This window comes from Garra rufa, chromosome 16 (assembly GCF_049309525.1).
Source record: "Garra rufa chromosome 16, GarRuf1.0, whole genome shotgun sequence".
NCBI classification, from domain to species: Eukaryota; Metazoa; Chordata; class Actinopteri; order Cypriniformes; family Cyprinidae; genus Garra; species Garra rufa.
The window spans coordinates 29686234-29700327 of NC_133376.1; the positions used below are offsets into that span (position 1 = coordinate 29686234).

Below are 14094 nucleotides of genomic sequence, written 5' to 3' on the forward strand. Positions count from 1 at the left end.
ATGGTTTTTATACTGTACAAACCGTACTTTCTATGGCCCTACACCTACCCTACACCTAAACCTAGCCCTCACAGGAGATTGTGCACACTTTTACTTCATCAAAAAAACTCATTGTGCATGATTTTTAAGCCTGTTTCCTCATGGGGACCTGAGAAATGTCCCCACAAGGTCAAAATCTACTGGTATTCCTATCCTTGTGGGGACATTTGGTCCCCACAACGTGATGAATACCAGGTACACACACACACACAATCTATTCCCAAGTGGTATTTACCTTTCTATATTCTTCACACAAGTCTCTTCATCTCAAACAAGCTCTTCAACAGCACTGTTGTCTCCTTGGTAGGAAATAAAAGGTTTCACATGTTTTCGTTTTGAAAAAACTCAACCCGTAAGACATAAAAATGAAAAGTCAGATCGAATTCAAACGCATTTGTTTTCACATAACCGTATTTGCGACTACGCGGTCCCTTTAAATATTCATTAACATAACCATCACGTGACAAAACACGGATGTAAGTAGTTTTATGGGACAGCGCGTGATTATTAGGATGTTCTGATAACGATAATACACCCTGAAGCAAATGTCCTTAGAGTTTTAATATGATTCAAAGAGTATTTGTAATTATTTGTTTGTTCCCTCTTAATCAAGCTGCGCTGCCCTTAGTGATCAACACTTGGCATTTTGAGAATGCAGCTAACGCAGGTGACACATTAACCATTACCGCGCCGTGTATGAGCTCTGAGGAATGACTACTTTAAACTTCTGTGGTTTCTCTCTGTAGCCTGGAGTACGCTGCAGGAGGGCGGCTCGGTTCTGGATGCGGTGGAGAAGGGCTGCGCGCAATGTGAGCTCGAACAGTGTGATGGCAGTGTCGGGTTCGGCGGGAGTCCAGATGAGCGCGGAGAGACGACCCTGGACGCGATGATCATGAATGGGTAGGTAGGCATACTATGTATCAGTGTGCTTAGCCAGTCATTCACCCAAAACTGTTATTCAATCATTATCAAAAACAAACAAAAAACTAATACAATATAATATTCATGATTACGTAAAGGTATTTCATTTATACAGGTCAAAAGTCCGGTTGTACAGTTGTACTACGTTAATATACACTACCAGTCCAAAGTTTTTAAACAGATAAGATTGTTAATGTTTTTTAAAAAGTCTCTACTGCTCACCAGCCTGCATTTCTTTAATCCAAAATATAGCAAAAGTCCAGTTGTACTACTTTAATATACATTACCAGTCAAAAGTTTTTGAACAGTAAGTTTTTTAATGTTTTTTTAAGTCTCTGCTGCTCACCAAGTCTGCGTTTATTTGATCCAAAGTACAGCAAAACATTAAAAGTTTGAAATATTCTTTCTGTTTAAAATAACTCTATTTGAATAGATTTTTTCTATTTGAATAATTTTAAAATGTAATCAGTTCTGGTGATTTAATTGCTGATTTTTTATCATTACTCCATGATCCTTCAGAAATCATTCCAATTTTCTGATTTGCTGCTCAAAAAACATGTATTATTATTATTATTATTATTATTATTATGATGATGATAAAAACAGCTAAGTAGAATTTTTTTAGGTTTCTTTGATGAATAGCCAGTTCAGAGGAACAGCATTTATCTAAAAGAGAAATCTTTTGTAACATTATAAATGTCTTTATCATAAATTTAATTTAAAGCATTCTTGATCATAATTATAATAATAAATTATGCTGAAAATGTAGCATTTTAAAATAAATTCAAAATCAAAGCAGTTATTTTTAAATAGTATTTATTTTTAAATAGTAAAACTATTTCACAATATTACTGCTTTTGCTGTATTTTGGTTTAAATATTTAATGCAGGCTTGGTGAGCAGAGAATAAAAAAATAAAAAATAAATCTTAGTGTTCAAAAACTTTGACTGTTAGTGTATTGCACTACAAAATAATGTAATTTAGTATAGATTAACACAATTTAAATATTGCGTTTTTATTAAAAGAAATGTTTAAATAACAAAACACACAATGTGACAACTTAAGCAGAACAATAATTTCACTAATATGAAGTTAAGTATACGCAAATAAGTAAACCAAAATATAACTGTTTGGGTTGTTACCGTTTAGTTTAACTAAAACCTTACTTTCCCCCTCAGTCGAGTCACTCCGACGTTACATGGGAACTCGCTTTGAGAGACCGATCATCTCTGAGCCTTATATAAAAAAGGCCAATTACAAATTGGCGAGTGGACGTGCGCGCCGGCCACGCCCCCGTACATACGGGTATATAAGATGGCCGCGCGCATCACTCATCAGCTCTTTGCTTTCAGAGCCTCTCGTATGAGCCGCTGTTTGCTTCGAATCAAGAAATCTTCACAGAAGCCTTCAACATCCAGAGTTCTTCCCCGCTGGTGCCTAAAAGAGCAATTTCATTTTGCACCAGCGATCCTCCCGCGGGCTGTCGTTTTCACGGCAACAAGCCGCCTGCATTCCAGCGAGCAAGCCCCGTCGAGTGCACAGCCGCCCCGCGGCTTCTCCCTGGGCAGACCGGGAGCTAAAAGAGTCAATTTCTCACGGCCGATTCAGACGTTCTTTTCAGAATGCCTTTTCGGCCGTGCGCTTCAGGGTGCGGTAGTTTCCTCTCCTCTGCGGACGGACATGATCTCTGCCTCACGTGTTTGGGTCCCGAGCACGCTGAAGCGGCGATCATGGATGGTTCATGCCTGCACTGCGAGTGCATGACCATGGCCACGCTGAGGTCCCGCCGCTCGTTCGCGAGCCGGCTCCCCTCGCCCTCTTCCCGCGGTCTGTCGCTAAGCCGTCAATGCTTTTCGGCCACCGCGGCGCGGGGCGGGGGGGACCTAAAAGTCACCGTGAAGAATGCACCGCCGGCTAAGAAAGCCCTGCGGTCTTCTCTCACTCAGCGTGACCCCGTCGAGCTTCCGCAGCAGTATGCTTCCCCGCCCAGCGGGCTGAGCGTCTCCTTCGGTGCTCCTGCAGAGGATGAGATGTCCATCGCAGCATCAGAGGGAGAGTCGGCGGGCGAGGCGGACGCCTCGGCGGAGCGGCCCCCTCCTGAGGTGGTCGCTCCGTCTGACGCTGATGCCGAGCTCGCGGCTATGCTCCTCCGGGCCGCCAGGGGGATCGGTCTTGAGGTGCCTCCAGCACCTCCGGCCGATTCCTCTAGGCTTGATGATTGGTTTTTAGGGAGGGCTCCCGCGGCTCCGCCGCGGTCCCCCCCAGTTCCATTTTTCCCGGAGGTGCACGAGGAGCTGTCTAGATCGTGGCGGGCCCCTTATTCATCTCGGTCCCGCCCCAGCTCCTCTCCCCTCGCCACCCTCGATGGCGGAGCGGCCAGGGGGTATGCGGCCATCCCCCAGGTTGAGCGCGCTGTGGCGGTGCACTTGTGCCCGCGTGGCGCTGCCTCCTGGCGGGATCGCCCGCACCTCCCTTCCCGGGCTTGTGAGCGCACGTCCGCCCTGGCGGGCCGCGTTTACAGCTCCGCTGGACAGGCCGCTACCGCCTTGCACGCCATGGCCATTCTTCAGGTCTATCAGGCCCAGGCGTTAAAACAACTGCACGAGGGTGGTCCTGACCAGGGAGTTTTGGAAGAACTCCGCGCCGCCACCGACTTCGCCCTTCGGGCCACGAAGGTCACGGCGCGTTCCCTTGGTCGGGTGATGTCCACGGCTGTGGTCCAGGAGCGACACCTGTGGCTTACTCTGGCTCAGATGGCAGACGTCGACAAGGCTCGCTTTCTTGACGCTCCCATCTCCCAGAGTGGCCTCTTCGGCGACGCTGTCGAGGACTTTGCCCAGCAGTTCTCGGCAGTCCAGAAGCAGACGGAGGCCATCAAACACATCCTGCCCCGCCGCGAGCCTACCATCCCGCCGCCGGTGGCCCAACCTCCGCCTGCTCGTCGCCGAGGGCGCCCCCCCGCGGCCTCCAAGGAGAAGGAGAAACCCCAACCAGCTCCGTCCCCCGCCGAACAACACGAGGCCAGGTTGCGACGTCGAGCTGGCCGCGGAAGAGGTGCGCCGCCCGCCTCTCAGGGACCGTCTACACGCAAGAGGTCTGCGAAACGTCCCTGACGCGGGCAACCCGGAGGTGGAGAAGATGGCTCTTCAGGCGACGACAACATCTACGTCGCCGCTCCCGGTGGAGGGCCGGGAGTTGCTGTGCACCCTGACGCTGCCGCCGGCCCACGGGTCGGCGGTACCCAAATTTTCACAAAAAGAGCTAATTTTCTCACCTCCGGGGTTTCAGCCCCGCCTTCCCGTTTCGAGCGGCACACGGTTGCCCTCTCGAGGCCGGATCCGGAGCTGTTTATCGCCAGCGCTGGAACCAGGGAAGAAGGTAAGCACTGCCTCGTGCAGTCTGACTCCCCCCCAGGACGTTCTTCCTTCTGGGCGCAGTCCCCTTCCCGTTCCTCCCTTAGGCTGCCCCACCCTGGGCACGACGGTCAACGTTCCCTTGATCCCCCTGGCAGAGCGGTTGGGGACCTGGCGTCAGCTTCCCAACCCCTCGCGGTGGTTGATTCGGACGGTACGTCTCGGCTATGCGATCCAGTTCGCCAGGCGCCCGCCCAAGTACAGAGGCATCCTTTATACTTCTGTCCATTCGGACACGCATGCCGCTGTCCTGCGCGCGGAGGTCGCAGCCCTACTGGCGAAGGGCGCGATCGAGCCTGTCCCTCCAGCCGAGATGAGGTCAGGGTTTTACAGTCCCTACTTCATCGTGCCCAAAAAGAGTGGTGGGTTAAGACCCATCCTGGATCTCAGAGTCCTGAATCGGTCCCTTCTCAGGCTGCCGTTCAAGATGCTGACGACGAGACGCATGCTAACCTGCATCCGTCCCCAGGATTGGTTTGCAGCCATCGACCTGAAGGACGCCTACTTTCACGTCTCGATCTTACCTCGCCACAGGCCCTTTCTTCGGTTTGCGTTCGAGGGTCGAGCGTATCAGTACAAGGTGCTCCCATTCGGCCTGTCCCTCTCTCCCCGCGTCTTTACCAAGGTCGCGGAGGCTGCCCTGTCCCCTCTTTGGCAGACGGGCATCCGGATTCTCAATTATCTCGACGACTGGCTTTTGATAGCTCACTCTCGAGATCTCCTGTGCGAGCAGAGGGACCTGGTGCTTCGGCACCTCAGCCGTCTGGGCCTTCAGGTCAACCGAGAGAAGAGCAAACTCTCCCCAGTGCAGAGGATCTCTTTTCTCGGTGTGGAGCTGGATTCGGTCGCTATGACAGCCCGCCTCTCCAACGAGCGCGCGCAGTCGGTGCTGAAATGTCTGAGGTTGTTCAAAGACAAGACAGCGGTCCCTCTCAAAACTTTTCAGAGGCTCCTGGGGCATATGGCAGCTGCAGCCGCGGTCACGCCGCTGGGCTTGCTTCATATGAGACCGCTTCAGCACTGGTTACACGACCGAGTCCCGAGACGGGCATGGCACCGTGGCACACTCCGGATTGGCGTTTCCCCGCAGTGTCGCCGCCTATTCAGCCCGTGGTCAGATCTGACCTTCCTCCGGGCCGGAGTGCCCCTGGGGCAGGTCTCCAGGCACGTTGTGGTTTACACAGATGCCTCCACCACGGGCTGGGGTGCTGTATGCAACGGGCAAGCAGTTTCGGGCTCCTGGACAGGACCTCGTCTGCAGTGGCATATCAATTGCCTCGAGTTGTTGGCAGTCCTTCTGGCCCTACGTCGCTTTCGATCGACGTTGCGTCAGAAGCACGTGCTTGTTCGCACCGACAGTGTTGCGACGGTTGCGTATATCAACCGGCAGGGCGGCCTCCGCTCTCCTCGCATGTCACAACTCGCCCGCCGTCTGCTCCTCTGGAGTCAAACGTGGCTGAAATCGCTACGTGCCATTCACATTCCCGGGGAACTCAACCGTGCAGCCGATCAGCTCTCACGGCAGTCCACCCTCCCTGGAGAATGGCGACTCCACCCCGAGTCAGTCCAGCTGATTTGGAGTCGCTTCGGGGAGGCCCAGATAGATCTGTTTGCCTCCCCCGAGACCTCCCATTGCCAGCAGTTCTTCTCCCTCAGCGAGGTTTCCCTCGGCAGAGATGCTCTGGCTCACAGCTGGCCTCCGGGGCCCAAGTACGCCTTTCCCCCAGTGAGCCTCCTTGCACAGACCCTGTGCAAGATCAGGGAGGACGAGGAGCAGGTTCTCCTGGTCGCCCCATACTGGCCTGCCAGGACCTGGTTCCCAGAACTTATTTCCCTCGCGGCAGCCCCTCCCTGGAAGATCCCCTTGAGGAAGGACCTGCTTTCTCAGGGGATGGGCACAATTTGGCACCCACGTCCCGACCTCTGGAACCTGCATGTCTGGCTCCTGGACGGGACGCGTCAGACCTCGCTGGCCTTCCCCAGGCCGTGATAGACACAATCACGCAGTCCCGAGCCCCCTCTACAAGGCAGGCGTACGCACTGCGGTGGGGTCTGTTCGTCGACTGGTGTTCCTCCCGAGGTGAGGACCCCCAGAAATGCTCGATTGCAGCCGTGCTTTCCTTCCTGCAGGAGAAGTTGGAGCGCAGGCTGTCCCCTTCAACTCTCAAAGTCTATGTGGCCGCTATTGCCGCTCACCATGACGCAGTGGATGGATCATCCCTAGGGAAGCACCCGCTGGTCGTTAGGTTCCTCAGAGGCGCAAGGAGACTTAACCCTCCCAGACCGCGCCTCGTTCCCTCTTGGGACCTCTCCGTCGCCCTCCAGGGCCTGCGGGGAGCTCCCTTTGAGCCCCTTGAGTCAGTTGAGCTTAAATTTCTGTCCCTTAAGACAGCGCTCCTGACAGCTTTGGCTTCCATTAAGAGGGTAGGAGACCTTCAAGCCTTTTCTGTCGACGATTCGTGCCTTGAGTTCGGGCCCGGCGATTCTCACGTTATCTTGAGACCCCGGCCCGGTTATGTGCCCAAGGTTCCCACCACGCCTTTTCGCGATCAGGTGGTGAACCTGCAAGCTCTGCCTATGGAGGAGGCAGACCCAGCTTCTGCGCTGCTGTGTCCAGTTCGCGCCCTGCGCATCTACGTAGCCCGCACTCGGCACTTCAGACGCACCGAGCAGCTCTTTGTCTGCTTTGGAGGTCAGCAGAAAGGGAATGCTGTCTCCAAACAGAGGTTGGCCCATTGGGTGGTAGAGGCCATCTCCCTGTCCTATCTGTACCAGGGACAGCCGTGCCCCTTGGGTGTGCATGCCCACTCCACACGGAGTGTTGCATCCTCCTATGCTTTAGCGCACGGCGCCTCTCTAGCGGACATCTGTAGAGCTGCCGGCTGGGCGACACCCAATACCTTCGCCAGGTTCTACAACCTCCGCGTAGAGGCCGTCTCCTCCCGTGTCTTAACATAGACATCAGGTGAGCGGGAGGGCGGCTGGTGTTGGCTTGCTGCGCCATTCCCATTCGGATCCGAGCGCCATTTCCAGTAGGTTCCCTTCGGTGAACCCTGGGTCCTCCATGCCCCGCAGTCAGGGCTAGATGCGGGGTAGCCCTCACTGTGCTCCTGCCTGGGTCTCCTTCGCCCCGCAGGTCGTGGCTTTCCTTTATTATTCCAGCTTATCCGCTGTTTCCCTCGTATATCCCTAGCCTTATGGATATATTGAATTTTTCTCATTTCCACATGCGTAAGAACCGTTCATGTGCCCCGCCCCCCCCAACCCATGCTTCAGTTTTCTGGCATCCCTAGGGGCCCACTTCTTTGGCCCCCGGGGCGTTGGGAAGGTTACGTTACGGATCTGCCTGCCGGCACGTTCGCCTGCTGGCACGTGGGTCTGTGCGTAACGCGGCGTCAGGGCCGTGGCCTGTTCCAGAGGGTCTGTTCCCATGTAACGTCGGAGTGACTCGACTGAGGGGGAACGTCTAGGTTACGTAGGTAACCCTCGTTCCCTGAAGGAGGGAACGGAGACGTTACATCCCCTGCCACGGCCCTGGCGTCGCGCTGACGCCGGCTTATTCGGCTCTTCAGCAAAAACCTGATGAGTGATGCGCGCGGCCATCTTATATACCCGTATGTACGGGGGCGTGGCCGGCGCGCACGTCCACTCGCCAATTTGTAATTGGCCTTTTTTATATAAGGCTCAGAGATGATCGGTCTCTCAAAGCGAGTTCCCATGTAACGTCTCCGTTCCCTCCTTCAGGGAACGAGGGTTACCTACGTAACCTAGACGTTTTGTGTCTTCACTTTTCTAAAACATCATTTTTGTTACTTGAAATAAAATAATGTTAACTGAAATAAAAACTAAAACATAAAAGAACTTTTGAACGGTTTTAACTATTTAATTTAACTTGTTGTACTAAAATAACTGAAACTGAAATAAATAAAAAATAAATAACAAAATAATATAATCTATATAGACAAACAACAAAGACAGTAAGACTTTAGAGAGCACATATTCACTATTAACTAAGAGTTTCCCCTCAATAAAACTCAAAATTTTCAGAATTGATAATTCTACAAAAACTGCATTCAAATCTCAGTGATGCTAAAATAACAATGCCCATTATGTCACTGTAACTATATATTGAAAATATCATGCCAGAATCTGCAACTGATTATACAGTTTGGCTTCTAGTCTATCCACCTTATCTTTCCCGTAAGAGTGTCTTATCATATTATTTTAACCTGTTATTATGAACACACTGGTTTGTAGTGCAAACAGTTTTACTGTTTACTGCACATTGTTATTCTTCTTGTTATTTCCCTATAGAGACTAATGAACTCACTCAAGTCACACCCATAGGCTTACATCTGTGTTGAAGAATACCTAAAATATTGTGGCTGCAAAAAATAAATGAGAATCATATAAAGTTTTACTGTGGACAAAAACCTTGTGCAGATATTATTTAGAATATTAACTAAGTGATTTCTTGTTTACAGTAGTAAGGCCTAACATAAGGCTTTATAACAATAGATAATTGATTTGAGTGATAATTCTATTTAAGGTCAAGGAAGGGCAAAAGCCTCAAAATTAAATGAGGCACATTTTATTTATTCCTCCATATTTTTCCATCTCATATTATAAAAGACTTATCTGTTCCCTATAAAACCAACATGCTAAATATCAGCTGTGTTTTTGCTTGCGTTCCTGTTAGAGACACAATGGAAGTAGGGGCAGTGGCAGATCTACACAGGGTCAAAAATGCTGTGGGTGTTGCCCGAGCGGTGATGGAATACACAGAGCACACCTTTATAGTGGGCGAATCAGGTAGGAATTGTACACTTAATGGTCACTTCATGTCTAATCAACCAATCACGTGGCTGCAACTCAGTGGTCAAGAGGTTCGGTTGTTGCTTACAGTACAGATTAGAGAAAAATGATCACAGATGGAGTGATTTGAAATATAAAAAGGCCTCTTCAACTATTTATTTCTCTGAACAGATTTTATTTCAGCTTAAAGTATACACACTTTACATTCTGTAATTCCATTTATAATGCTGTACTGTTCTTTCAATTCCATCTGCTCTCTTAATTAAAAGGAATTATAGAGTAATAAAACAGCATTCTTTTTCTATGCATGGCTGCTTAACATCTACATTTCAATAAAAAAGCTATTCTCCCGCTACTCCATTTTTTTCTGTATCTAATGTTATTTCAAATCAGCTCTACTATATGATTCCGTTTGTTCAAATCTCCCTTGCTATATGAAGTTTAGTAGAAATTAAGAAAAACACTTTTTTTTTCTGTCTTCATGCAGCCACAATCTTTGCTCAAAACATGGGCTTCATGTCTGAGGACTTGTCAACTAACAAATCAATAGCTATTTTCTCCCAGTGGTTGCAGCAGAATTGTCAACCCAACTATAGAAAGGTAAGTCCCCAAAAACCAGGAACCTTGGTGTCCAGGGTTTACCTTTTAAGTTCCTAAGCACCTCTGGCAACTTCAAACATGGGTTTAGAAGATGATCTGTGGCAGATAAACCGTTTCTATATACTTCAAATGTACCAAACGCCTTTGAAAGATTTTTTAAAATATAAATAAATAAAATAAAGTGTCAGTGTTACGTTAGAATCAAAATTCTTTGTGCATTACGAATCTTATAAAGTGTACAGTGAGAAGCCGACAGTCGTGTTTACCTCAATTCGTGCAGACTTTGCTAAGAAGTTTTGGAAGGATATCAGTGTAATCACTGACAAGAAAATATGCACAGTGAAACAATGAATAATGCATAGTGAGATTTATGAAGAATACAATGGTTGATACCAACATTCTGCTATTGGCACAATCAAAGCCCTATGGAAATATCTGAAACAATGCTCTGAATACATTATTTATTTTGTTTTTTGTTTCCATACTAAGATTAAACTGTAAGGATTGTTGGCCAAGTTAATCAAAACTTCAAAAATCAGTCTTTCCCCAGAAAACTTTAAGGTGGATAAAGCAAAACAAAGAGCAACATAAAAAATAGATAGCCTTGCTATGTAATTCCAATTTTAAGCTTTAAAGTCATAAAAAAACAACTTTGTTCTGTATGGCAGATCAAAGCGTAATTGAAAGTATAATCACTTGTTTATTTATTTTGTCTTTTTATTTTGCAGAATGTTTTTCCAGACCCTTCCACATCATGTGGGCCATACAAGCCCGAAGCTAAGCTGCGGAGGCCAAAACATCCAAAGGGAAATTTTGACCCCAGTTCTCACGACACAATAGGTAACTGTTGATTCTTATTTATTGCAAGTCACGACATTTTTTTGAAATGACACAAAAAATGATCAGTGCTGTCAAACAATTAACTAAACAGTGAAAAAATTCATCACACATTGTTTTCTCAAATTAATCCCACATAAAAACATTCGTTTTTAAATATAACTTTATATTGCAATAATTTTACTTTCAATCTTCAAATTATGTAGAAACAACAAAGATATGTCTGTAGGAAATTGTTTTTTTCCTAAAATTTAACCACTGACTATAGCCATTCAACATTACAGTATAATTGAGAGCTATCAATTATAACTTTTATTAGACTTTAAAAAATAACTTCAGTTTCTGTGAACTTAAAACAATCTTCACATAGTGTTTTGCAAAAGTATTCATACCCCTCTTTTTTGTTTTATGTTGGTCTTTTGTTAAACTGCTTTAAATTATTTTTTTCCACATCAGTCTACACTCCATACACCATTATGACAAAGCAAAAACAGAATTGTCACTACTTAAATTTATTAAAAAAAAAAAAAAAAAACTGAAATAAGTACATTGCATGAGTATTCATACCCCTAAATCAGTACTTAGCTGAAGCACCTTTACAGCCTCAAGTCTTTTTGGGTATGGTGCGAAAAGCTTTGTACATTTGTACAAGCTCATACAAAGCTTGTAATTTATCAATTATCTGACATTCTTCTCCTAACCTCTTCACCTCTCAAGCTCTGTCAGCTTGAATGGGGGCAGATGCACATCTCCAGGTTTCTCCAGAAAGACTACATGCTTCTGCGAACCTTCAATGCAGTAGAATTTTTTCTGAACTCTTCCCCAGATCTGTGGCTTGATGCAGTCCTGTTTCTGAGCTCTACAGGCGGTTTTTTGACTTCAGGGCTTGGTTTTTGCTTTGATATGCATTTTCAGCTGTTAGACATTTTATTAATTATTAATAAATTCAGTTGAATTTGCCACAGATTAACTCGACTCAAAGTTTAATAACATTTACAAGCAATATGAATGCTCCTGAGCTAAATTTAAACTGTCCCAGATATGTATGCAATGAATACTTATGCAATGGAATCATTTAAGTTTTTCATTTTTAATAAATTTGCAAAGATGTTAAAACCTGTTTTCAATAATTTAAAGCAGTTTAACATAGGGCAGCAACAAAAAAAAAATGTATATGAATACTTTCGCAAAACACCTTTTTACCTGTGCCCTTCAGCAAGTAGGAAATATACAGAAATTGATTAAGTTATCAAACACTAAATACTAAATTAGATATAGGTGAATCCTTAAAGCTACAACAGTTATTGATTCACTTTTTTTCTTTTGTTCTTTGATTAATAGATCAATAACACAGCAGCTGGGTTATTAGGTTATTTGGCTGCTATTACTTTAAGAGCTGCCGCTGCTGAACGTGATGTGGATCAGACACGCATACTTGTGCTCATTTTGTGCTTTAATATGAAATGATACAGGCTACAGTGCAAGCCAACGCATTTGTGTGTGCAATTGAAACGTGTGTACAGTATAACAGCTGAAAGGACAGGTAAATTATTTCTACTGACATATGGCCTGACAACATCTCATCTGACCACAGTTCACTGTTGTTCTACTGACGCTTGCTCTTCACGTGTACCTTTCCCATGCTTATTTGACTAGCGTCTGGCACTAAGTGCGCGTCTGAAAAGTCTCTCATTAGATGTGGTCATAAAGACGTTCTGCGACTGAATAAACAGACTTCTTGTCAAGAAACAAAAGACAGAGGCAGCAGTTTTAAGTAGGGTGGCCAAATCATAGCCCCGCCCCTGCGTTAAATACTTTTAAACGCCATTAAGCTGGAAAAATTAATTGCTTAGTTTGACAGCACTAGTCTTTAGACAGAAAAATAAAAAAATTAAGTGCAAAAGTATTTGCAACCATGGACTTGTCCTCAAGAGTACCAAACTCATTAGTTTTCATTTGCATCATGAAAAGGAAGCATGATAAATGGGCCGAATGCCTTGAGGACATGTTTGAAAATCATTGCTTGATTCGATTCATTAATGCACATGATCTTCGAGTTACATTCTTACCGTAAATTCTCATTAGGAATGGTTGCGATTGGTAAGAACGGACAGGTGGCTGCTGCAACGTCCACTAATGGAGCAACACATAAGATACCAGGGTGAGTATGACAGCCTGTCAGTATAGTATGTCTCAACTGTCCTGTTGAAGCCAGAATGCATGAGTGTGTAAAACTAGAAGAAACACAGAACCTCAAGAACCTTGTTCAGTGAGATTTAGCTTTACTGACAGAAATGGGTTTCCGGTCCTGTCAATAGAGGTTTAGTAAAGTAAACTCATGCTGATCTGCAGACGTGTAGGTGATTCGCCAGTTGCTGGAGCCGGGGCTTATGCCGACAGCACAGCGGGGGGAGCTGCCGCCACAGGCGATGGAGACATCATGATGCGTTTCCTGCCTAGGTAATTACCTTGAGAGATCGCTTTATACAGTTGAAGTCAAAAGTTTACATATACCTTGAAGAAATTGTAATTATTTTACCAAAATAAGAGGGATCATACAAAACCCATGTTATTTTTTTAATTTAATACTGACCTGATTAAGATATTTCACATAAAAGACGTTTGCATATAGTTCACAGAAGAAAATAATTGTTCGTTCAAAAGTTCTTTTTTTTTTGTGATAGTAGTTCATGAGTTCCCTGTTTGTCCTGAAACAGATAAATGGCTTGCTGTTCTTCAGAAAACTCCTTCAGGTCCCACAAATTCTTTGGTTTTTCAGCATTTTTGTGTTTATGAAACCTTTCCAACAATGACTGTATGATTTTCACACTAAGGACAACTGAGGGACTCATATGCAACTATTACAGAAGGTTCAAATGCACACTGATGAAACACGATACATTAAGAGCCAGGGAGTGAAGACTTTTGAACAGAATGAAGATTTTTACATTTTTCTTATTTTGCCTAAATATCATATTTTTTTCACTTAGTACTGCCCTTCAGAAGCTACACTAGATGCTTGCATGTTTCCCAGAAGACAAAATAAGTTAAATTTACCCTGATCCTTCTGAAGCATCAATGAGACTTTGAATCTTCTGTAATAAACAAGGGACTCATGAACAACTATCACTAAACAAAAAACACACAGCTGTGGATCATTCAGGTAACAACACAGTATTAAGAATCAAGTTTATATAAACTTTTAAATGGGTTTTTTTTTTTTTTTAATTGTGCGAAATTTTATATTTTCTCTTGTGGGCTATATGTTAAAATCTTTTATGTGAAATATTTTATTCAAAGTCAAAGTCAGCTTCATTGTCAGCTTTTATTCAGGTCAGTAGTAAATAAAAAAAAAGAACATGCATTTTGTGTGATCTCTCTTATTTTGGAAAAATAATTAACATTTTGCAGATTCTGCAAGGTGTATGTAAACTTTTGACTACATCTGCATGTACTGCCTTGATAAATA

The 14094-nt window shown here is 45.5% G+C and overlaps 1 protein-coding gene across 1 annotated transcript; it reads left to right on the forward strand.

Annotated features, from left to right (window-relative positions):
- The first annotated feature begins 528 nt into the window (after positions 1 to 528).
- On the forward strand, positions 529 to 13089 carry LOC141288118 (N(4)-(beta-N-acetylglucosaminyl)-L-asparaginase-like). Its single transcript, XM_073820224.1, has 7 exons — positions 529 to 706; positions 786 to 939; positions 9073 to 9185; positions 9676 to 9788; positions 10517 to 10628; positions 12711 to 12786; positions 12978 to 13089. Exons 1-7 carry the CDS (start codon positions 604 to 606, stop codon positions 13087 to 13089), a joined length of 783 nt encoding a protein of 260 aa, XP_073676325.1. The 5' UTR covers positions 529 to 603.
- Positions 13090 to 14094: the final 1005 nt, after the last annotated feature.

Excerpts from the sequence above, each read along its gene's own strand:
- LOC141288118 (XM_073820224.1), top strand. The coding sequence starts at position 604 with ATGATTCAAAGAGTATTTGTAATTATTTGTTTGTTCCCTCTTAATCAA. Across the intron at positions 707-785 it reads TGAGAATGCAGCTAACGCAG|CCTGGAGTACGCTGCAGGAG; the intron begins GTGACACATTAA and ends TTCTCTCTGTAG. Across the intron at positions 12,787-12,977 it reads GCAACACATAAGATACCAGG|ACGTGTAGGTGATTCGCCAG; the intron begins GTGAGTATGACA and ends GCTGATCTGCAG.